Below are 26,710 nucleotides of genomic sequence, written 5' to 3' on the forward strand. Positions count from 1 at the left end.
AAGAACAATTAAATGAAGTGCAATAAAACGAGGTACCCCTGTATTAGTTGTGATTTCTATGCTTTGATCTATTTACTTTATTCTCATAGAAATATTGTAGAATATGTTCATTGAATATGATACATATTTCCATTCTTATTTTGTTGATTTTTACCTTATTTTATTTATATTTTGTAGTTGCCTCAATTTTGCAATTGGATAAAGTAAAAACACAGGTATGAAAAACATGATTTTTATATTGCTATGCCATAATTTTATATGCTATGCCCCAAGTATCATTTTAGAAGATAATTTTTTTAAAATTAGTATTTAAAACATTCAAAAATATATGATGAACATCCACATAAACACCTCCCAGATTGATCCACTCCCAATATTTCTTTAAAAAATGTTTAAAGAAATGACAGAGTTCAAGTACAGAAGAGGATCTTTGTATACTTCTAAATCTCATGCCCCTCCTCCTTCTCTGTAGATTGCTTCTTTTCTAAAGTAAGGGTTTGTATTTCTAGTCCATATATCCATGAATAATATATAGCATGGTTTTTAAATTTATAAACAATGTTATGATAGCAGGAGTATAGCTTAATGTATTAATCTGCATGTATGTGTGTTTGTGTGTATTCTCTCCACCCCACTGTGTTTTACACATACACCAAAAAATATGTTCTCTTTCCAGTCCAAATTAAAACAGAAACAAACAAACAAACAAAAAATGATACAAAGATCTCACAGATTAACTAACCTCTTGAATGCAAGCTAGCCAAACCTGTTTTTCTTCCCTCCAGGACCAGATTAGAATAGGCTAAGGAGGTGGGGAGAGAAAGCTGAGTGGTGACTAACACCAGGAGAAATTGAAAAAGGAAAAGGAATCTTGGAAGCAAACAAGAGGACACAGGAAAAGGGGAGTCCCCCGCGTGGCTCTGTTGCAGCCCCATTGTCTGAGGACAGCCACCATGTCATCTTGGGGGTATGGAACCTGCCCCATCAGGCACATGACAGGCCTTTTATTTCACTCTTCTTTTATGTCTTTGCTAACACTTCGTAATTCTCTACTTAAAGTTCTCAAACATCTTTTATTGGAGCTTTCCCGCCTGTGCTCTCATCAGGATGATCTTGATTTCAGAAGTTTTGAAACTTATATCATTTGAAGGTTCCTCATTAAGAAAAATAGAACAATATTAGAAGTATAAATTACTCGCTGGTTCCCATCCCCTCCTTGAAGAGCCTGTGCAAGTGAAGGGTCATCAAGCTTAAACTTTGTGGCGAATGAGATCTTTGAGAACCTGCTCAGGTTTTTAAGTGCTAGTGAATTTTGTATGTTGATATTTTCCCCAGAAAGTTTTCATCTTATTAATTCCAATAGTTGGCCCATGGAATCTTCTGGATTTTCATGCAATTTATCTGCAGGTTAAGGGCAGTGTTGTCTCTTGCTCTCCTATGTTTTTGTCAGACATGACAAAGCATTGAATGTCTTTTAAAATGATGTAAAAACACAATGTCAACTAAAGTTAATCACTGGAACATATCTGAGGTCTGAATATTCTAAAATAAAGACACAAAACATGCCTGTCTCGATCAAGTTCTCGCATCACATACGTGATGTACATATGTGACATTTTCCAGGTGTAATTTACTCTAACCTTAGTCTTCATATTTAGTCTTCATAGAGATTCATGGATGTTTAGTATTCATAATCACATTTCTTTAAACTAATACCACTTTCTATCCACTAACTACTATTTTCCTTTCAATAAATGTTGATTCACACTTCAGGTTATTAAAGATTATTCATTTAAGGTGAATGATTGACATGTTGTTTTTCACTAAACTTTAAAATTTATTTTTACTATACAGGTGATTCTAGACAATAGCAAATGTATTTTGCCTGTAATTTGGTGTTATTTTTATCTCTATGTTCCCAGAAGGACAGAGAATAGTTGGAAAACAAATGAGGAAATTCTAGAAGCTCTTAATTCTTTATGGGTAGTGACGCTTACCTGAAGATATTGAATATATAATTTCTGCATTGTTTCCTTCATCAAGATCTTTTGCAAACACAGTTGTAACCAACATATTTACTGGCTGACCTTCAAGAACCTGCCAATAAAACAAATGGTTTAGAAATTACTTGATAAAACTTTTAAAAGAAAAAGCAGTGAACTCTTAAGTGAAAGAACACATTACTACTAAGCATTTAAAGACTATTTTAGAATACACATATAATTCAAATGTCTACCATATAAAGATTATATGGGTATAAATCCATGAAAAGAATCCACATTGCATTTTAAATCCTTTACTCAATTTGAACAAATTATCTACAACATTTGAACTAACTCTAAGGGGTGCAAAGGGAAATCACATTAACTAAACAATTTTAGATTTTGAATGTATTTTAAGAATTCCAGCATCTTTTCATTCATCACCCTCTCAGAATATTTTATAAAGGTTATTATTAAGGTCTAAAATATGCTAAAGATAAACATCAATCTTTATTTCAGGAAACATATCTCATACAAGAAAGACAACTAATTAACAGAAACTTTCCTTGAATATTGAAATTTACATGTGGAGTTGAACTCCATGTTTAAAAATCCTACTGCCTAATTAAGTCATGAGATATTTTAATGACACAATTAAAATCATAATGATAATATCATATTTTGCTTTGGTAAAATTTTCTTTAAATATGGCTTTGGAAGATGAGTTTAATGTTATTAACTTCCTCAATGGCCTATTTATATCTCAGCAAAATTTGAATGCCCAATTCAATTGTTTGGGAGCTACAGTTTCCAAATTTTTAATTCCTGTAACCCATTCATTTTTAAAATGACATATTTATCCTCCAAGATATATTTATTGATTAATTATGTGCATGAACTAACATACTAATTTATTATGTACATTAGAAAACATACAAAACCACAGAAATGAAATAGATGAGATACTATAAATATAATTAGAAGTGTCTGCATGTACCCTAAAAAAGATCACCTTTTATAATCTCTGGATGTATGTCTCCCCATGTTAGATCCACAGATTGTTCTCACGTCTCTAACTAACCATCTTAGCAATGTTTATCAATTGCTCATAAGGAGCTCTACACAAAAAGATGCACACACATTATTGGAAAAACAATCCTGGTCCAAGCATTACTGATAACAGGGAACCATTATGTTTGTATACAAAGGGCAGAACTCTGTTAATCATAAAACAACTGCGTGCTAGATCACAAATAGCACATATAACCATTTTATTTTTTAAAAATGGCATTTTTTAACATGTGCACAATTTCTAGGTCTTCTAGAAATGAATGCGCTGCCACACCACGACTAATTTGATAAATTCATGCTTTTTACCACAAGATGGTGCTCTACACAAATAACTAAGAATACCAGAAGTTCATTGCAAGGTATTGCACCCCACAAACCTTGATGTGTAATTCCTTTCCGGGGAGACACTGTGGGAAATACGGCCTGTTATCATTGACGTCAGTAACTGAGACATAAACCACCATGCTGGCGTTGCGCGGTGGGGAGCCATGGTCGGTCACTAGGACCGTCACCTGATGGTGCACCTGATGTTCGTGATCCAGCGCCACCCAATTGATCAGCTCACCTGGGGGACACGGAGAACAAGAGAGGCTGACACTGGGCACTAGCATTCTGGCCCTGGGAACCACATCCAGACTAATTTGTGGAAAGGAAAATCAAACGCTCTAAATCTGCGAGTAAAAGAGCAGCTCCCAAGACTGCACACATTAGCAATTTGACTCTACTGTTGAAAGAATTTCCTAAAGTTTCTTCCAAAAATGCCACCACTTTAAATTTGCCATTCTTTATATTTCAACTTACCTGCCATCAACCATTTGAACTAAAAGCTGAATTCATAGAAACGAATGATAAAATGCTCTGTGGGAAGATTTTCAACCACAGCATATTCCCCTTCATACTGCTATACAAAATGATGAAAAGAAGCACCTCGGCTCAGCTCGCCCATCGCAGGCTCTGAGTCTGGGTCCCCATTTCTCCATCTCAGACATGGAAGGACCTCTCTGAGCCTACTTCCTTAGGGCTATCAGCAGCAAATGCAATCAGACGTTTAGAAGTATTTTGTAGGTTATAAATCATTACACACATGGCAGTTGTTATCATCCCTTTAAAACAATGGTTAATATTTCTCTGAGAATCAAATATATCCCTCAGGCTATGGTTTTTTTCTTACATGTACAATTATTTATTGTCCTATCACAAAATACATATATAGCAATGGGTAGTGACTTCCTAAATAACTCTTGATGCTGTACAAGGCTTATTTTACATATTTTTTTTTCTCAGAACCCACTGCTAGGCAACGTCCCTTACATTTCAGCCTTGGAGACTCAGGCATAAAACTGTAATTGCCTCCACCTGTTGTCAAGGGCCATTAGAGGCCAAGTGTTCTCTCTGGTCTGAGCATTTAAGGAACTGTCTTCTCTATTCATGGTCAGAAAGCCACATTCTGAGGCTCAGCTACTTGCTTAAAGCCACGCAACAAAACTAGGGACGAACGCCTGGGCTCTGCTAATTGTAGGAGAGAGACTATTATGGGGGAACCAACTGTAGTTTGCATATTTTCAAAAAATAAATTACTAAGTAAAATAGAAGACTTGGAAAACTAGCCTATGGACGTAAAGAGTGAGTAGGACCACCCTGGATAGCTGTGCAGTTTGTGCCCTGAGGAGGGGAGGCAGCTCCCAGTCTTCTTGGCGAGCTCCATCTGCCGGCGGTTGGAGGAAAGGGCACCTTTTCCTAATTCACACAGCAGGGGTCTCTGGTGTAAAGTTAATCAGAGCTGAACTCAAACTCCATCCACTACATGGCATGGAGCATCATTTACACAGGCCACGATGTACATGGTACTGCCAGGAACTGCACCAAGTGGTGACCTCCTCTCGTTTTCTAGCTCTGTGACCTTGGGCATGTTACTTGAGCTATCCAAGTCTCGATTTCCCCAGCTATAAATAGCGATAGCATAAACATATTTCATTTGTAAGTGGTTTCGGGGATTAAATAAAGTCCTTGTAAATTTATATAATCCACATTTTTAAGCATAATAACATTTCTATATTTAATTCCATAATTAAGACTTGAAAGAACTCACTATAAATATCTGTCCTTGGTTCCCTTATCAAAATGAGAATGGGAAAAATATATCAATAGAATGGTATGGAAATTCTGGATTGATTTCTACTTTTACATCAATGACATTTACATTTTACAAAATATTATTTGACTTTTTAAAATCTACAAATGAAAAAGGTTGGTGGGGAAAAAAGTAGACTTTATAAAAATATTTATTCAATCCAGTTCCGACTGTATCTCTAATTTAGAATATATATTATATATATTATATACATAGCTACAATTAGCAATATGTGGGTGAGAGGGAAGAGAAATGTGGGTCATTACAGACAAAATTCTATTCATTTTTACTTCATTTTAACATCATAGTATGTACTATAATCAATATGGTATTATTAAAAACTGTAATTTTAACTATATGTTTGTACTAACGTTATAACTAAAAGATTTGGGTTTTGTCCATTCCAACTTTAAAGGAATAAGCAGAAGCTACAAAATGCTACCTGTGTGAGGATTCATCTTGAAGAATTTTCCATCAGACAAAAGGAAGTACAACAGCTGTCCGTTCCTTCCCGAGTCTCTGTCAATGGCTGTAATTTTGCCTATTACCCCTTGGGGAAGGGGGCTCTCCTGGACTTTCAAAAACAATACATCATGCAAGAAGGTAGGGGAATTGTCATTCTCATCCAGAACGTGAACAATTACTGAAGTGCTCACATTTTGTGACAATCTGTCCTCCGGGATCCGGGCAAACACTCTAAAATTATATGTTTGGGTGGATTCATAGTCGAGCTGTCGCCGCAAATAAATCCAACCAGTGTAAGGGTGGACGGCAAACACAGCAGAGTCCGCGCTGGGCTCCAGCGAGTACAGAAGCTGGGAGGGTTTGCGCTGTGGCCCAAGCGGATGGGCTTGTATTTGCAGTATTTGGGTTGTCAGCGAGAGAGACTCACTAACTTCCACTTGATAGACCAAGTTTCCAAAAATCAAGGATGGGCTCGATTCTTGTTTTTCGATAACGATCGTCAGCACGAACAGGGATGCTCGGGGAGGGACGCCGAGGTCCTGGGCCATGACAGTGAGCGTGTGCTTCTGGGGCACGTCGCCTCCCAGACTGCCATTGAGGTACACCACCCCCAGTCCGGGGTCAACAGAATAGAAGCCTGGGCTCTGGCTGGCAAGGGAGTAGCGGATGAATCCGTTCCAGCCGCTGTCCTTGTCCTCCGCACGCACACGGTACAGCGCTGTGCCAGGCAGCGCGACCCCAGGTATTTTTACCTCGTCTGAGGCTTTAGCAAACACCGGGTGGTTGTCATTGACGTCGATTACAGTTATGTTGACCTCTGTGCTGCTGCAGGCGGGGGGGCTGCCGAGCTGCGCCTGGACCGTGAGCACGAACACCGGCTGCGTTTCGTGATCCAGAGGCTTCTGGGTTCGAATGGTGCCCAGCCACGGGTGAATAGAGAAGCTCCCGTGCACATCACCAGAGGAGATTCTGTAAAAAACTGGCTCTGAGGAATCTGAATAAAAAGGAAAAAGAAAGAATAAAAAATAAAGCAAGCACTGTATGGCAAAAGAATGTACCTACTAGGAACACTGAAATCTGAAAATACAATATTAATGTCTGCTACATCTACAGAGAATACTATGCAGCGTCTTCCATCCACCTCAGCTCTCCAAAGCCAGCAGAAAGCGGACATGAGGTTTAAGATGCTTTAGTGGATAAAGGTAATGTGCAGTGGACAAAAAGCAAGGCACGGGTTTCACCGTCTCTCTTCATTCCTCTTGTATTAGGTAAAAAGAGAAGATACTCAGATAATTATTTGGATGCCTTTTCAATAGATATGAGGCTGCCAAATTAAGTTTATGTTGATGTTTCTCTATGATATCTATTTGTGAATGGCAAATACCCTCCACAAAAGTTGAGGGAGGTGACAGGGGAAGGGAAAGGAGGGGAATGGGAGCAACAGAAAAAATAATTCCCTTCTAGGAATTTCTCCTGCAGAGAAACTTCTACAAGGCATATAAGGACATTGCTTAAGTATTATCTGGAGTAGCAAAATACTGTAAACCATTCCAACTGATAGCAAAAGAGAAATGTTTGATAGAACATGTTTTATATCTAAGCTGAAATACCATCCAAACTTTTTAAAATGAGGCAAAATGATGTGCAATTACCTGCAAAGTTATACAGTAGAAAAAATATACAGTAAAAAAACTCAGCATGTATTATACAGTAGAAGAAAAATACTAAGACAACAAAGACATTAGGCTATAGTTTTGTAAAGACTTAGAGAGAGAGAAAGAGAGAGAGACAGAGAGAGTGTGTGTTTTGGGGAATGGGGTGTAGATCTATACTTTGTACATTATGAGTTTTTTGTTTTGTTTTGCTTTAAACTTTCTTTTAAAAGTACCTATTACTTTTGTGGTTAGAATAAAATTGTAGGACAGAAACAATGTTGACGAACAAAGAGCAAGCCACAGACTATGTGGCCTTCTTTCATTCTTCTTAGGTGGAGAGAAGGAGAGATTCAGTGTAAGACTGTACAGACTAAGAAAACATAGAAAATGTTCTGATAGTGGATTTTAATGCAGTAGAAGGAAGCGAACACTTACTCAAGTATTCTTTTGCTTTCACTGTTCCAACAGGACTGTCTTCAGGCACATCTTCATAAACTGAGAAAGTGTACTTAGGCCTTTCAAATTCAGCGGGTGCTAGAGTTGTCTGAAGAATGTGTATAGTGACATCGGCATTAATGACAGATGTGAGCCCACCACCATCTCGAGCACAAACCATCAACAGAAGTGTAGTGGATTCCAGATGACTAAGAGTCGATGATAAGTAAATAATTCCTGAGGAAGGGAAGATAAAAGAAAGAATTAAAAAACAGATAACATGCAATAAATACTGATGAGCAATAGAACATCTGAACTGTTGATTCTACTGTGATGGTTAATTTTAGGTCAAGTTGACTGGGCCATGGAATGCCCAGATATTTGGTTGAACATTATTCTGTGTGTCTGTGTGAGGGTGTTTCTTGATAGATGATGATATAGATATAGATATAGATGTAGATAAGATATAGATATATAGCTCCTATTGGGTTCATTTCTCTGGAGAACCCTGACTAATACTACATCCACTTTCCAAAGACTTAATAAGCATATTTGAAAAATAATGATTCAGAATCTGTCAAGTAAACAATGTTTTCTTAGAGCTTAAGCATTGGTGATCTCAGAAGTGTATCAATTCAACAGAAAACCATAAATTGTACTGCCTTTGTCAGGCCCGACTACCATATCACCTGCCCAGAATGTAATGTCAACAAAGTCAGTTAGTAAGGAATGACTGCCACACATGAACCAGAGATAACACACTTCATTATAGTCAACATCGAGGCACTATACCAATGTTAACTATTGTAGAGAATACTTAGCTTAGAACCTCACATGTATAGTGTCATTCAGAGAATACATTTATTGGGGAGCAGTGGTTGTCAGGAGTCCTACTTCCCCAAGGGAAGTGTCTTGTTAAAAAAAAGAAAAGCTTTCCATGCTTTTTAAAACAGTGAATGAACATACAAGGTAAATTCTTCCAGCCTCAGTTTTTCACTAGGTTTTGAAAAGAAAATGCTCATTATCTTATTCCTCCATGTCTCATTTCAAAAGAGTCTTAAAAGTAACATCTTCACACTAGGGTGTCTACATTAATATATTTTATACATGCACACATACATATGTTTATATATACATATAAGTGCATATATATCTACACATGCGTGTGTACTATACACACACACATATGTGAAAATATATATACAATGGTTGATCTACCTCAAATTCTTCTGTAATGATGGGATAGTCAATATTGTATGAACAAAAAACCTGTTCATCAATTGCTAAGCAAGAATTTAGTTTAACATGGTATAGGCCGGTAAGACACTTGGGCAAGAGAATCACAAACACTTTCTAGAGGAACCCACTTTCATCCCCAGGGTTCAAAGAATTCTCTCAGATAAAGATCCAAGCTCACAGTAAAAGGATCACAAAACACCTGAGGAAATATGTTAACATGAATGAAACTGAATGCCAACAGCAGATTTTGAATGGGAAAGACTTCAGAAAATGTACATGGCCAAAATGCTTTAGTAAAAAGACTACATTTATCAGAATGGATTTCAAGATAAATCTAAACATATGCTTATAAGAAACACACCTGGAAGAAAAAAGGACATGGACAGATGCAAGTGAGGTAATGAGATGTCATCTCCAGCCTCATGCTCTTTACCTCCTACAGTCATGATGTCCTCTGGAGTTTGGTCTCTTCCCTTTGGTTATATGACAGTTTTCTTATGCCTTTCCTAAAAGTTTCTGGGATTTCTGCAATGGTCCTTCCTCCTCCTCAAACTTCTAAGCATGTCTCTATTCTAGGCATTTCTCTTTGTTCTTTTTGCTGGAGGGTCTCAAAGGGTGTTTCCTGACCACCTGCATTAAATCACCGGGGATACTTGCAAAATCAAAATTTCCAGGCTCTTACACAGATATTCTGACTTGTAGATGCAGGAAAGGATCCAAGAGTTGCATTTTTCATAGGCTCCACCAGTCATTTTTATTTACCCTAAAATTTAAAAACCATTGCTATATACTCTCCTTCAAAATATTCATATGTTCTTTGATAGGTACTTCATCCTAGTCTCTCCTCATGTCTTCCCACCTGAATTATGTTCTATGCCACTTTCCAGGAGGCACCTCTTCTGGGGCATTTATCATTTGACATAAGTTGGGACCATCAATCGTCTTAGTTAAAACTGAAAAATTATGTGACTCATTGTCTTTTGTTAATAAATCAATCACCATTCTTATATTTTCTTCTTAAAATGTCCTCAATTAGTTTTTTCATCTCTGTTTTTATTACTATCTCCTTAGTACAAACCTCATAACTTTACCCCTAGACAATAATAATATATTATATGTATTTCTTGTTCAAATTTTCTAGTCCTAAAACCCACCTAGCACATTGATGCCAGGGTAATTTTCCTTAAATGTCACTTCCACCACAATGTGCTAGTGCTCAAAACCCTATGTCATTTCTTATTTCCTGTAATATTCAAGGTTAAACGTCTTTGTCATTTTTTAAATTCCTTCATAAGCCACCCCACTTGCTGTAGCTTCTCAACAGTCTGTAGCCCATCTCTCTACTTCAGACATGATAATATCCAGCTGTCATAAATATGACGAGTATGATAACAAAGCACAGCTCATGGGATGCAATCATAGAGCAACTTTATTTTTTTTCCCTTATCTAAATTTATTTTGTATGACAAATCCACCTGCCCCTAAGTCAAAATTCAGGAAGCTCTTATACCTTCTACAGTCACTGTCAACCAATTTAAATTCTTCCTGTTACTTTAAGTGACAAAACAGTCCCAGTTTAATAAGATGATTATAAAGGTCCATATGATGATCAGGATGCTAAACTTAATGTTTAGGTGGGGCACAGTTGTGGGTCAGAAATAGTTGGCTTCTCTCTTTCTCCTTTAACTTGCTTAAAACTTCTATTCTGAAGCTGTCTTAACAGAGGTGAACACATCTGTCTTCAGACTGTTCATTCTCTGGTTCCTTGTCTCCTGAAAACCTGGCCATGCTCAGAGGTTCTCCCTTGGGTCCTTTCTGGGCAGGGTCTGAAACAACTCCAGACCAGCTATCTCTGTCACAAATGTCCCTAGAAACTTCTCCTTTGTTCCAGTCAGTCATTCTCCCTTTAGATTTCTTAGGCAAGAGGCAGACTTGAGCCTGCTAGCTCCAAACTGCAGAGAACACATACTAAGTTCTCTAAGTACCAGATGGTTAGGTATAGATACCTCACTCTGGGGGAAACCCACAAACCCACAGCGGGTATCTACAAATTATGAATCCTTTTATCTCTAATTTATCAACCTTTTATACCTTTGAAAAGGTGGGTTAAAGTTCAGAAGAGGAAGAAAACTGGTTTTCTAGTACCTCCTTTGCAATCCTTCATAAAATAAGACATAGGGGATGACTTAGGCCATTAACTAGGTGAAGATGGGAGTATGGGGAAGGGAGAGGAGAGGGAACAATCAAATGATCTTGGCAGTTGAAAAAAGTATGCAATGTGCCTGCAGAAGGAAGCATGACATAAAACAAGTGGAGGAGGAGGAGAAGGAGAAGGAGAAGAAGGAGAAGAAGCTGGTAAGGAAGGAGTATAGAGATTGAAGAGAAGAATTATTTCCTGGGGCCACACAGGAAAGCAGGCCAATCATGAACGGCCTGGCTGACCATAACAAGGATTTGGTCTTCAGCCAAAGAGCCAAGCGAAGTCATTAAAGATGTGAGGCAGGGGAGCAAAATGACCAAATCTGTCTTTTTATATTTGAACAAGGTCCATTTAATGCTTGCATGTATAAATTTTACTAGTCTTCCCCTAAGCCAGTGACTACTTTAGTTAGCCTTCAAAGTCAGTTGTGTATGGCAAAACAATTTCTACCAGAGACCAGGAAGAAAATTGTGAGTTTCTTTGAAAACTCATCACTTAGATGACGAGAGTATTAAAATTAAGTTCGTCCTTCTATGTGTTGTTTCAAAACAATCACTTTTTTTGATGTTTGAATATAAAGAGTAACTAGAAAACTTATTTATTTGAATCCAACATTCTTAAGTAAACTGGACTGTCTATTAAAGTTAAGGAGCCAGAAAATGTAGCCCTATAATATATGATATTACATATAAATATGTATAATATATAATAAATAATGCAATAATAAATGAAATCAATAGCTCTCTGTATATTTTGTCAACTTAAAGTTTATGATACTATAGTTTAATATTTTTAAGTACAGTAATTAATTGGCTCTCATTTTTTCATAACTCCTGAAAATTATCATTAACCACTCATTTAGGGAAACAACTTTAACTTTAAAATAGACATAGATTCTTTTATAGAGCACTGATTATTTTAGGTTTAATTGCTTAGATTTATACAGACCAATTATAATGTACAACAATATTTATTATCTTATCTTGTTACATTTTATTTAAAAGAGGACAATGTTGGAATAAAATTTATTTTAATTGATAGACTAATAAAACAACTTAAAGAAAACAGTCTCAATTAAATTTAATATATGTGCAAAATCATGTTTTACTAATTAAGTAATACTTTCATATCTTAGCTTTGTCTTTAGGGTTTTTTTTTTTTAATGTCGTAATAATAGAAAGATCCTTGAAATGGAAGTTCAAGAAGTAAATTTGAGTGTCAGGTTTCCTACCATATTCTTGAGCAAGTCACTAAGATTCTTAGGGTCTTCATTCTCTTAATTTGCAGATGGGCAGAGAAACAGTTGGTGTAAGGCTCAAATAGGCAATAAACGGAAAAGATGTTTACAGGTATTATTATCTGAGACACAGCAGTACAGGGGCAGATCACAGGTCTAGAAGAAGGTTCAAATTCAATTCTGTCATATACCAACCGTGCACCTTTAGGCAAGGCACCAAATCTCTTTCTGCCTCAATTTCTTCCTCCACTAAATGAGGGAGCTGAATTGTAAGGTCCCTTTCATCTCCAAGAGTCTGTGATCTTATATTGGAAAAACCCATGAGAAAACTCTCTAACATGCTTTTGTTTCCTATAAAAGTGACTTACACTGATTAGGTACTTGTGATTAATTTTGGTCTCTGTCTTGAAAATAAAAGAAAGAATTTTTTGGCATGAGTAGGCTCACATCCCTTATGGAATGAGATGTGGTATTAATTTATTAACTACATATCAGAACGTTCTATATGTAGAAAAGTGACAATCATGAAGAATTATGATAATCATGACATGGTATGAAATCTGAGCATGAAACTAACATTAGAAAAAAACCTGCCCTTGAAGTAAAGAAAAACAGAGTCTGTGCTACATTACTTAGAGCCCATATCAAAATATATCCATCCATACAAACGAAAGATTACAGCTAAACATGGAGACATAGCGGCCCTTGTCTGGCAGTTTAATTCACTCAGTTACCCTTTTAATTATTTGTTCTTCTGTAGTGTTAAACTTGGATTTTGTTACATCACAACTAAAAATAGATCAGACAATAGGAGAGGCAGCATAAGCTTTTATTGTACAATATATGAGAGTAGGGATTTTTGTTTTATTCATGGAAGCATTCCCAACATTTATAACAGTGCATGGTGCATAGATAGTCATTGAATAAATATGTATCACAATGATGGACCTGCTTCCACTTTCTGACTTGAAGAGACAAGTTACCTTTTTTTAGAACTTTTATTGACTTTTCTTTATATCAACTTGTTTATATAAAAAGAAGTATACCACAAGAATTTAACCAAAGGTTATTTTTTGACCAACACGAATGCTTGCAATCTCTGTCACCTTAAAATAATCTGAATTAGAAGTTATATTTGTTCCAGTGTAAAGTTACTAAATAAATAGCACAAGCACAAAAGCTAAAGAACTGTTCTCTTCATGCTACTAAAGGGATACTTCAAACAATGTAGAAAAAATTTACATATAGTTCATTAAAGGGGATTAAAAATACATAAAAAAGAGCTATTAATAAATATGTCTCTGTGTTTCCTCTGTTCAAAACTCAAAACACTGTGGCCTGCTTCGTGCCCACATCAAAGGAATCCAGCTAACTGAAAATAAGAGAAATGAAAACTCAATTCAATATCTCTCTCCTGGTGCTTAAACACATTTTACAAAAATATTCTTTGAACTAACAACACACTTAGAAAACCAAAAACAGACCAGGAAGATAAACCCACAAGAGAAAACAACCATGACATCGCCACACCCCTTTCAGTTTTCTCCAAAACACTGCTCTTTCCAGATGAACACAGTAAGTCAAAGAGCTCTATTTTTAACACACGAGTCTTGGTTGTGGCACAGATAGGTCAATGGAAAAAATCTCTTGTCTTCAGGAAAACATGAGCCTATAACACACACTATGTAAACTTAGAGAGAACATGTCTGGGATAGGAAGCACCAAAATGAAACGGCAAAGGGACCAGTGAGCAAATGAATGAATGTCTCAAAGGGAGAATTTTTGAATAACTTGCGAAGAAGTGAGAATGTAGAAATTTGCTTATCAATTCTCAATATTCTTCTCATACAACATAATTATATATAACGATAAAACTATTCAACTATATAATCAATTATACAAAAACTATAATCTATATAATTATATAACTACATATAAATATATACATGATATATACGAGTATTTATTTAGTATATAAATCTAGAAAAGTGACAGCTAGCACAGACATGCTGGAAAGAAAATGAGTGAGTCTGGAATAGTTTTGAGGAAAAATGGAGGAGGCCACAGAACCCCCTACCATTACCATGGAGAAAAAGGCTTTTAAATGAAGTTTTGCTCTGTATTATCAATGACACTCTCTTGTAATTTCTTACAAGAATGTAATAAGGATTTAAATCATTTTTCAATGATCTCTACATGTAATTTGTTCATTTATTCTACATATAGATATTGATATACTTATACATATTCATATACATATCTACATGTATATGCAGTTTCTTGAGACTGTGTTCACACTGGCAGCTTCTATGGAGCAGGCTTTATAGGCTATGCAAGAAAGCCCAGCTTTCTATAGGCAACGACAAAAGCACAGATCCAGAAGAGGAAAACCGTATTCCAAACTGTTCCTCGTGCTATTCTTTGAGAATATCAACAGTTCAATTACCTTTTGTGGCATGGCCTGGAAGCCTATTATGTACAACATAGAAAAATATATGTGGAATGGCAGTCAACCAACAGATGAACTTGAATATAACTGTTCAAATTGGAGACTTTCTCTTCACTAGGAAACCTTTTTCTTATAGCTAGTCATCATGCCATTCAATTCTCTTCTTTAAAGGTTAAAGCAAAGCATTACTAGCCCTCATGAATTTCTCATGAGTTGTGATTAAGTGCCACTAAGTTCCAAGTACTGTTAGGCCTAAATGCATTGATATGAAAATAATATAGGTATCGGCCAACAATAACCTGAAGCCACTTCCATTACAAAATTGGTCTTTGCTTAAAAAAAAAAAAAAAATAGCATGCTACGTCCCTGGATAATAATTCACATAAAGTGTTCTCCATGATTAACAATGGCATTTGCCTTGTGCCCAGTGCCAGGAGCGGGAGCCTGTGGCTGACTAAAGCCAGCCTGATGACAGAGATGTCTTCTAAAAACAGGACACTGTGTGGCTAATTCTTCAAGATCTTCCAGGGGAGACTAGGTGATGAGTGTGTTGATGTCTTCTAAAAACAATCTACTAAGTGTTTTTTGATTCTGTGCCCTGATTATTGGCTGGCCTATATAATTTTGGCAATGCTATTGCCCTAGAGGGCCTGGCACTTTGACAAGCAGTTAAGGTCCTCAGTTTAGAGGAATTTTGAAAAAGCCAAGATAAGCAGACCAATTTCCTAAAGAATTATGTTCTTCTGATCTTTTACATGTTAAAGGGGCCCGGTCAGTGGATTATTTTGAGCAAGAAAAGTCCTGCCTTATAAAGACTGCCACTGCAAACAACTGATCCCTGAGCAGCCACGCACTCCAGATGAAGCACACATTCCAGGCAAGGAGCAGTGACTCTCCACCTATTGGGGCTGGGTGTGAAGGCAAACTAACTTGGTATATTAGACGTCCCGTGTAAATTACTATTTGTTGTTGATGAATACGGTTGCTGCCAAGGGTGTTTAATAATGAGCCAAAAGGACAATGTACAGAGCATGCCTACCATGGCAATAGAAACACATTCTGCCCACGCTCAGATTAGGCGCTTTACGAAAAAAAGTAATCTGCACTCCCCTGTGCACAATAGCTAAGTTGTGGAAACAACCCAAGTGCCTATCAATGGCTGAATAAAGAAAACGTGGTATATATACATAATAGAATATTATTTAGCCTTCAAAAAGAAGGAAATACTATCATATCTGACAACATGAATGAACCCGGAGGACGTTATGTGACATGAAATAAGCTAGCAACAGAAGGACAAATCCTGTATTATCCTACTTATATGAGGTATCTAAGAGTCAAACTTATAGAATCAAATAGTGGAATGGTGGTTGCCAGGAGGCATGGGGAGGGAGAAATGGGGAGTTGCTGAGTAGTGGGAACAAAGTTTCAGTTCAGCAACATGAATCAGTTCTAGAGAGAGCCGTTCAACATTGTGCCTGCAGACAAGAGAGCATGGTACACTTAAACACTTGTGAAGAGTGTTCTCACTACAAAATAAAATAGTTTTTTAAAAAAAGAAATCTAAAAGAGAAAAAAATTTTTTTTTTTTGCAGCCTCATTTTTGGACCAGGATATCTCCAATATCTCAACAGTATTATAATGTAATATACTTGAAGTTTTATATTTTCTAGTAATAATTATTTCAAACATGATTTTGTTAATAAGAATCCAATAGGAAGGATTATTCTGATTACTTCTAAAAAACAAAACACAACAACAACTCAGTTTGCTCACTGGTCTTTTTTTTAGCAGAAACACTATTATCATATTAGAAAACTAAAAGGAGCTTTAGGTATTACTTTAAAAAAAAAAAACAAGGTAAGTTAAAACCCAGGAAGATTAAGGGAATACAAGACTTAGTGTTAGAAGGTGATGTCTGTACAATGCTCTTTGCACTAATATGATTTGTACACTGAAATGATACAAATTATCCTTGGATGGCAAACACAAAAGTAAATACTATCGAGCAGTTGTTTCTTATAATTTACTGCCTTTAATCCTTGTGAAAACTCTGCAACATGAGAATTATCAGCCCTGCTTTTTTTGGAGGGGAGGGTGGGTTAGGGGACTGAGGCCAATGAAAATCGTGAGGCCAACAGGAGGCAAGCTGGGACTCAGATCCAGGTCTAACCTAACTACATAGTCCTGGTTCTTTCCAATACACCTCGCTGCCTTCTGGAAGGTGACTTGAATTTTGCAACACCCTGCTAATAATAATAATATTAATAAATCACATGGTAATTTTGTGGCTGTTTCACAGAAGATGTTGGTTTCAGAGGAGAGCTGTTCCAAGATCACATACCTGTGGTAGAGTCGATGGTGAAAAGGGCTGGCAGGTCACTGGGGACAAGCTCGTAAGTCACTGTTCCATATATCCCAGAATCCCTGTCAGTGGCAAGAACATTGACGATCTCACTTCCTGGCTGGGTCTGGCCACTGATGCTCATCACGTAGGTGGATGGGTTAAACACAGGTTCATTATCATTCATGTCCTCCACTTCCACACGAACAAAAGCTTGGGCACTTAGTCCACCCTGTTGATGAATGAGAAGTGATTACAAGTGCATCTCTCCTGGACACTGGGATATGGAATAATTGACAGAGATCCTAGAACAGACTTTTGAAACATATAAAACTTGAAGATGGGCTCCTTGAAGATGAGCTTGTGTGTAACAGTATGGTATCTATACTTCAGCACTTATTCTTAAATATAAATGGTATTACACTTAAGTATCTATGAGGCAATAATTTCAGACTAGAGGTCAAAGGTATTCAAAAAGAGTTTTCTTGATTTCTAAAGAGAAAAAAAAAATTCATCTTTATCTCCAGCATAATTTTTAACTGCTAAGGAGAAGGAGTAAAGAAGTATTGGTGGAGAATATGATTTTAGAAATGGTCATCAGTAAAAGCCTTATTGAGAAAGTGGCATTTGAATTAAACACTGACATATATGGGGAGCTAGACTTCAGTTATTGGGATTGGAAAAGCATAACAGAAGAAAAGAGCAGGTGCAAATGCCCTGAGGCAGGCATGCAGCCATGCTCATCCCAGGCCTGTCCAGGGCACAGAAAGGCAGGAACAGATCATGGAGGACTCTGCGTGTCTCTGAAAGGACCAAGGCTCTGACCCACTGGAGGGTTTTTAACAGACAATTTGCTTGATTTGACTTAGATTTGCACTGTTATTCTGGCTGCAGTATTCAAAACAGGCTGAACACCAGCAAGGGTGGAAGGAGGGAAATCAGCTAGGGGGCTGTTTAGAATCATCAGTGGTAGCAGTGGAGATAGTAATCCTGAATGTCTGGGGACAGATTTGTTTCAGAATTCTGAATTTTTCAAGTTTTAGAAAAGTAATATACTGCGTACAATAGTGAGACGTGGATCTGAGGCTGTTTTTCTCTTGCCTCCATCTCAAAACAAGGAGAAACGAAAAGAATACAACAGAAGAAAATAATCCTCTGTAATTTTTACTTTTCTAGAGTAAAAACATATGTTCCTACTTTAAAGCACCATTTTCCATTTGTAGCTGGTACATTTTTGATACTTTCATCTTTGACAAAAATCCTTGGTAAGTCACACAGCCTGGATTTTCTCACTCATTTATCCTCCCCCTTCCCTTGTACACGTGCGCTCTCTCTCTCCCTCCCTCCCTTAAAATTAAAAAAAAAAAAAAAATCTTTTCTACTATGGCAGGGAGGCACTGAGGAGGAAGAAGAAAGACAGCGGGAAGCTTGGGCAGGAGAGGAAGGGAAGACCACTGCTGCGCAAGTCAGAGGAAGCTCACATGAGGGAGAGAAAGAGTATTGTTAGGGGTGACGTTAAGGACCAGGCTGGAAGTCGCTCTCACATTCTGAGGTCCCATGTACCTCAGACTATGGGGACTAAAAATAAATTAAGAATTCTATCTTTCGAAAGTGTGATTTTCCTTGTTCTCTGTTGAATACAGTGCCAGGGCCATGCCAGCAATGAATTAAACCAGGAGAAATAAAAACGAAAGTTCCATTTAGCCTGTATGTGTGAAACGCAGATGGGCTCTCTCCATCTTCGGCCAATCTAAACGACCCGGAGGCCCCGGGTAGAGTGGAACAGCGGGGGGCTGCAGACTGATTGCTAAGCAGACAGAAAATACTGCTTAGCATCAGACAGAAGACCCTGCCGTTGTTTCTCCAAACTGTCTTCCTTTCCCTTTGTGCTTCCCTGTTACCTTTCCTTTCCCCTTCTTTTTCTATTTCTGTTTAAGTTCAAGATGTTGCTTAGGTCTGAGGAGGGACTGAGATAGCAGGTAATAGAGGTCATGAGAAAGGGGGGAAGATGTGAAGAGATAAAGAAATCTCCACCTTATGACCTCTGAGAACAAACATGTTAATTCCTAGACTCTCCATGAAGGTCCTAAATCAGGCAACATGTGAGATGGACAAGTGAAAGGCATGTTGCCGCAGACAATGACTCTTTTTGCAGTATTATAGATCTGTCTTCCATTTTTATGAATTCAACTTTGATCTGCTGAATTTATCAAATGGGATAACTTCTGTCTCATAATAACCATCTGGGAATGTTTTAAGTGTACTTTACCTATGTTTTCTCCTTTGATTGTTAAAATCTCCCATTTTCAGACTTTTGTGGTTTCCCCCCATTTTGGCAGATAAGAAAACCAAAGCAGAGAGAAGTTAAGTGATTGTCAAAGATAAACAAGACTGTAAGTAGCAGATCTGCAGGTGTGTCCCCAAAGCCCCTGGTGACTTCTTTTAGATTAGATTTCTTTAAGTATTGCTAGGGGCAATGTCAGTCACAGACTCAGCCTTGGGGATAAAGGAAGAGAGTCCCTGTTTACAAGGGACTTACAACCTAGGAGATGGGCACTGTACCCCCAGATCTATGGCACAGTGAAACAGTCTGAAGCCAAATGATCTCGGTCTGATGTCTGGTCCTGTGCACATCTGGGGCCACCGCCTCAAGAAAGTCAGAGAGTCCCTGGGTCCGAGTAACCTCTTCTGTAAAGCAGGGCTACCTGCCACCTTGCAGGCCTGTTGCTGGAGGAAGTGACATAACATGTATGAACGCATTTATAATCACCATCAATTATAACATTTTATAGGCTCCTTATTCTAAATACTTGCGGCCAGATAGATCTGTCTTGAAACTCTGAATTAGTAATGTTTTATAAAGGCAATATCGTGCATATACCTAGTAAGGTCTAAAGTGGCCCCCCATAATCAAGCACTTATTATTCTGTAGCAATTAAAAAAAAAACAAAACATGACAACAGTTGGTGATGGCCAAAGGGAAGGGGGTGGAGACTGGGTGGAGGTGAGCAAAGGAAAGTAAAATGGGTACATCTGTAACAGTGTCAACAATAAAAAGAAAGGAAAAATCAATAATTAAAATAAAAAAAAAAAAACATGAATAGCCTCATGTCAGTTCAAGTCAGGTGTCTCATCAAATGAGATTTTAAAACTTTCCAAAGTGAGAGCTTTGGGGTTTCAGAGTTACAGATAAAGGACTGTGGGTCTTTATTATTCAGAGGCTGACGTGAGCTATGAGCCGTGAATGGAGGGAGACTCAATGCTGAATGGATCCTTGAGATAGTCCTCAGAAGCAATAGGACTTTAGATCTCCAGCTGGTGTGCAGTTCCAAGAGTGTGGAGGAGCCCTCCTTAATGTGGACCCTTTAGTGTGGCTGCCAAGTGGGTAGCGAGGAGGACGAATTAGGTCCATTCCAACAAGGTTCCACAGCACTTTGTTCTCAGTGACTCCAAAGCAGAAGGGTGGGAGAAAATTGCAAATCTTGGTTTGATGAGTCATAGCCAAATATATGAAGAAACTAGAAAACTTCAGAATATAGTCCAATTCACAGATAGATAACAAATTCTCAAAGGTTGTACACCTTATTAATTATACCCCAATAAAGCTGCGGTAAAAAGGTAAAAAATGAGTGTGCCCTTCTACTCAGTAAGTTTGCTTCTAGAGAGCTATCTGCTTTACACCCAAACCATTCAGCACAAGCTCCATAGCCAGCTTTTATCATGAATCCATATAATGGTGAAGGGCTAAATCAATTTCCTTGCTCTATTGCTGGTTTGACACAGCCCTGCCCTCAGCCTGGAATGGCGAGATAGCGATGAAATAGTTTTATCTCAGACACATACTTCAGCTGCAGAATTCAGGATGTCACAGAAAAATAGAAATGGAGTGTTAATAAACATACACACCAAAAAAAGAGACATTCACTTGATGAAAATAAATGGGAAAAGCAAACAGGAATTTATATATAAACACAGAATAATTAAATTATAGAGCTTTATCATGAAAACCCATTTGATTTCCAATGTAGTCCAATTATTAGTTTCTATTACATAATTTTATGGCATCCTCATGGCCCCTATGGATAAGATAAAGAGCAACAACAGTAGCAGCAAAAATAGGTTATTTCAGAAGTGATACCAGTAAAATAGAAGTGATTGAATTTTTAAAAATCTTGACAGTCATCCCAAGAATAAACAGAAAAGAAGCCCAGAGCATCTAGGTATTTTATAAGAAAAAAATTCTTCTATGGACAAATAAAAATCTTAGTAACCACCAGCAAATGGGCTCGCAGCAATTTTCTTCCACAGAGCTTTCAAGACATGCTTGAAAGAGAAAAGATCAGAGGAAAAACCACAAACTGTCAAGGTAATTCTGTAAAATTAAAGGTCTTTTGTCAAAGTGCAGTTCATTGTTTTAAATAAATTCATCATGGCCTAGAATCCAACATCTTGAACCTAAAATGTCTTGTCTGAGTTCATTTATTCTTCTGATCTAGTCTAGACTCTATTTAAGGGACAGCCTACCCAGTCATTGTCAACATCACTATCTTCATCTTTGCCAGCCTTTCTGATTAGGGACATATGCTGCTGGTAGATATTGCATAAAACAGTTATGACAGATGCAGACTTCACCTTGTAGAAATGCACAGTTCATCACAGAAGAAATGTATAAATATTATGTAGGCAACAGAAGAAACACTGCACACTGGACAACACACATACACACACACAGTCCTATGTTGTTTGCTCTCATAAATCTAAAGCAAACATGGGAGGCAGTTTTAGGTCCAAATAAAGTGAAGGTAAGGAAGCTGTTAAAGGCCTAGTGTTTAGTGGAAGGGAAAAGACTCTTCTAAAATTGTCTTTAAAAATGCATGGCCAGGCATGCCTCTTGGAAAACCTCTTTTCAGGTGGGCTGCATGCACAGCTCTCTCTTTGGGCCTTCCCGCACCTCCTTGGACTCACATGATGGGCAAGAAGGAGAAGAAGGCCACCAGAATGGAGGAGAAGGTGTCCAAACACCACATAAGAAGATTTTGAAGCCCTGATAGCCTATTTCCAGACACCAGATGCTGAAAAGACTCAAACTGTAGAAACACCGTGTCCCCATTTCATCCACATTGAAGGTATCATTCTCTGCTCTTCCTGAAAAAGGTTAATTCACCTTCTTCACTACATGGATCTTTAAAGGTCCTGCATTTGGCAACCGAAACCCGGGAGCAAGTCAAATCAACATGGGGGTCTTTAGGTCAAAATGGGTTTGGGATGGTAACCTGGAAGACATAGCTAATTCTTTTTGGTTGTTTCCATAAGTGTATAAGGGATTACATCATTACAATGACATGTATGCCTTTACCTTGGGCACATTCACATGGAGCAAGCTGTCCCCATGAGCAACCGGGCTTGCACCCAGATTGGGCAGCCAAAAGTCCGCCCCCCACCCCCAGGGGAACCTAATCATCGATGGAAGCTACTGGAAACAGTCAACAAAGGTGGACAAACACACCCTGCATTCAGAGATGTTCTGACTGAAGTCTGAGGAAGGAAGAAAAGGCAAGCAGGGTGGACTCAGAGTCCTAGGGGAATAGAGTACACTCTAGCACCTAGCACCACAGTGGCTATGGCCCTGAATCATCAGACACTGCTCCCCAGGGCTGCCTGTGGTGAGGAAGAGGAAGAAAGTCTGGAGGACAGCTTCTTTAATGACCTATATTCTATGACACCACAAAGAACTGCTGATTTGTGGGACAGCTGAGGGGACCTGGGTCACAGCAGGGGAAATGGAGGTGAGCCAAAAGAAGTGAAGCCTGGAGGTGATGGCAAGCAGGAATGCAGGGAAGCCGGTACCCGGGAGCCCTGGAGGTGGTCAAAATAGTGGCCACAGAAGATGTGACAGTGATGGCTGCTAAACAAGTGCCTTCTGGCCCAGACACCAGAAGCAGGAAGGTGACTCTGAGAAGCCAGTGGCCCTCTGATAGAGCCGAGTTCTCACTCTAAGGCCACAATGGCCATGAAGCATGGTCTGCGTGGATGGGGGCATGACTGAAGCAGTTCACCCCAAAGACTAGACTGAATAATAGAAGACTGTGGTGGAGACAGGGCCCAACACTTAAGAGCATCTGGAGGAGATTGACTTGGAAAAGGATGGAGAAGAGATACAGGGTGTGAGAGGCTGAATGCGAGGAAGATGATGACAGCAGAGAGGGGAGAGGGGAGGAGGGTAAAGAGGAAGAGTGTTCGTTGGTGGCACCTGAGGAAGAGTGTGAGGACTGGCTGCCCAGGACTGAGCAGAACTGAGTGAAGCTTGTGAAGAAAGTGCTGAAAGTTACCCACTACGCTAAAAACTTTCTTTGATGATTTAGGTGCTCCCCTGGGCCAACAGGTAAATTGAGTAGTGAATTCCTTCAGCATCACTGGGTGTAACTGCCAATAAACTGGAGTGAAACAAGGTAGCTGCAGAGATCCTCCTTTGCATGGTCTTGAGAGACCAGGAGTTCTGCTGAGCCCTTGGCCTTCCTCTTCGAGGGGACTCTGCACCAGGGCAGCATAGTCTCCACGTATTCTATTTTTTGTGTTCTGACACTTTGACATCTGGGACCCTGCTAATCCTGGAGGGACTGACCAGGATTGGGTGAGGATGATTTTCCAAAGTAAACCAACCAATCCAAAGCCCACACTCCCAACCACTTCCATTATTGGGACTTCTCACTCCAGGCCATCATGTACCTACCATGTGGCCAGGTACCAGATAATTAGAGTCAGCCTTTATGCCCCAAAAGTCCACTGAACCTACTCAGACTGGCCAGTTGTAAACCTGCTTATTCTGCCTCTCCCTCTCCTTCCCTTGGAAACCACCCTTGCCTGGAGTTTTTCCTCTCTCCCTCTGCCTCCTGACCACAGTGTTTCTCACAGTGCACACACACTCCCACCTTTGCTGTGACGTGTCTTCCTCTTGGCATCAGTGAGTATAACAAACTGTTCTTACAGTGGCAGTTGTCTCCTTACCCATACCTAAGTAATAATAAAACCTACATTAAACCAGTTAGGGTGCAGACCAGTTGCCACCTGTACTTACAATAAATCATCCAAACAGGAGGATCCACAGGAAGGATGTCTCTGGTCTAACAATCTAGACTATGTTGCGCTTTGTTGGAGGATTTTCCTTCTATGAAATAAGGAGTTTTTACAAAAGAATATCCTGATTCCCACACCTCATTGTCCATTCAGGTTGCTATAACAAAATACCATAGACTGGGAGATTTATATACAACAGAAATGTATTTCTCACAGTTCTGAAGGCTAGAAGTCCAAAATCAAGGTGCCAGCATGGCCAGGTTCTTGTGAAGGCCCAGAGACTGCCAACTTCTGGCTGTGCCTTCGGTTGATGGAAGAGGCTAAGGAGCTCTCTGGGGTCTCTTCTGTTAGAGCATTAATGCCATTCATGAGGGCTCCACCCTCATGACCTTCCCATGGCTCCACCTCCTAATACCATCAACATATAAATTCAGGGGATCACAAATATTCAGACCATAGCAATCATCACCCTGAAGACTGTTTCTTCTTTGATTTCTAAAATCTACCAAAGGCTGCTACACAGCCTGTAAACACTTTCTGAGTTGTCTTGAAAAGAAAATAACTTTTGGCTGGGAAAAAAATGCATTTCCTTTGTTCAAGCTGGGAAAGCTTTGTGGAAGGAGGACGTGGTTAATGATGCACTTGAATATTGCCAATGACACTGGTAAGCTGAGAGGAAAGGAAGGAATTTCCATAGAGTAAGCGTGTAGAGTTCAATATGGAAACAGAAAGAAGCAAGGTTTGAATTAAATATCTGGATTGATTTTTTTTATTCCACCAACAATGCTCCTAATTAAAGCACACTTTTTGGCAGTAAAAATTTTTTTCTGGCATCAAACTATATTATTTCTATTAAGATAATTTCTATATACACTTTTACAAAATCATCTGAAACCAACTAATTAGAAACAGATGTTTGACAATTGCAGCATTGGATTTAAACTGGTTATTTAATTCTAGGATGGCCTTTTATAATTGCTTTAAAATTTACTAAGAATGTATTTCTGGATAAATATTTGTGTGTGCATATATCGAGCTTTAAATAATTACACAGACTTGAATTAATCTAAACTCCTTTGTTTACTCCTATTTTTGTTAACTATGTGTTTTCTTACATAGAAGCAAGGATTCCTGGAATCACAGAGTCAGGGGTTGGTAAAATCTAATCAAATAGTTCACAGTAATTTTGCTGAATATAGTAATAGATCATAGTAATTTTACTGAATATTTTTATGTTAGTTTCTACATATTTACTTGTAATAAGTATATTTAGACTCATTTTTCCCTATCAACTCATGCGTTAAGTAGTAATTCTCCCATTAATTTCAAAAGAGAAAGATTAACCAGAAAGGTGTTAGCAGTACCGATCTACACAATGGAATAGTCAGTAAGCAGATGAAAAAAGAAATGAAAAAAGTCTCCAAAATGGAATCAATGAGAAGAAAAAGTGGAAAACAGTGTGTATCTCTGCTGTAATGTAGTGGAAATTGGACAAGTTGTTTCTAAAATGTACTTGGAAATGTAAATGGTCAGGAATAGCCAAGGCAATCTTGAAAATGAAGAGCAAAGCTAAAAAATATATGTATCATGACCTACTATAAAGCTCAAAAAATTAAAAGGGTATACAGCTAGTACAAAGTTAGACAACTAAATTAAAAAATAGGGTGTCTAAAAACAGACACACATATACAGACACATGATTCATGATAAAAGTGATACTTCAGTGCTATGAAGAAGCAATGATCGTTTCAGCAAACGGTGCTGTGTCAACTAAATACCTATATTTGGAAAAAATAAGTGTAAAAGGTAAAGCAATAAAGTTATTAGAAGAAAAATAAGAGAATACCTTCCTGTCCCTACGGTAAGCAAGTACTTCTTAAAAAGACAGTTGTAAAGGGAAAAAGTACTAGATGTAAAGGGAAATAAATTGATAAACTGAGCTTTATTAGAATTAAGAACTTCTGTTCCTCAAGAGACACCAATAAGGGAGTAAAAAGGCAAGCCACAGAGTGGGAGAAGACATATGTAATAAATATACCCGAGAAAGAACTCAAATGCCAAAAATACAACGGACTCATACAAATCAATAAGAAAAGAAGCCAAAAGCACAATAGAAAATGGATAAAGAACTGAATAGACACTTCACAATACAAGTTAGCAAATAGCCAGTAAACATGAAAACATGCTCAATTCATTAGCCTTTGAGGTAATGCAAAGTAAATGCTCAATGTGCTATACCACTGTTCAGGCCCCAGAATTGCTATAATTAAAAAAACCTTGAATACCAAATGTTGGGGACAATGTGGTGCACATAAAACTCTCATACTTTACTGGTGGGAGTATAGACTCGTACAACCATTTTGAAAAGTTGTTTGGCTTTTTTATAATCCAGCAATTCCACTCCTAAATACATACCCACTATAAATGC

At 38.1% G+C, this 26,710-nt stretch overlaps 1 protein-coding gene across 1 annotated transcript in view; it reads right to left on the minus strand.

Moving 5' to 3' along the window:
- DCHS2 (dachsous cadherin-related 2) overlaps window positions 1-26,710 on the minus strand; it is an 88,973-nt gene that overhangs the window by 55,024 nt on the left and 7,239 nt on the right. The window contains 5 exon segments of the mRNA XM_090290159.1: window positions 1,998-2,097; window positions 3,431-3,618; window positions 5,627-6,643; window positions 7,740-7,976; window positions 17,209-17,440. Coding sequence (XP_090146285.1) covers window positions 1,998-2,097; window positions 3,431-3,618; window positions 5,627-6,643; window positions 7,740-7,976; window positions 17,209-17,440 — 1,774 coding nt within the window.

Source organism: Furipterus horrens, unplaced genomic scaffold, assembly GCF_987537825.1.
Source record: "Furipterus horrens unplaced genomic scaffold, mFurHor1.1.pri manual_scaffold_10, whole genome shotgun sequence".
NCBI classification, from domain to species: domain Eukaryota; kingdom Metazoa; phylum Chordata; class Mammalia; order Chiroptera; family Furipteridae; genus Furipterus; species Furipterus horrens.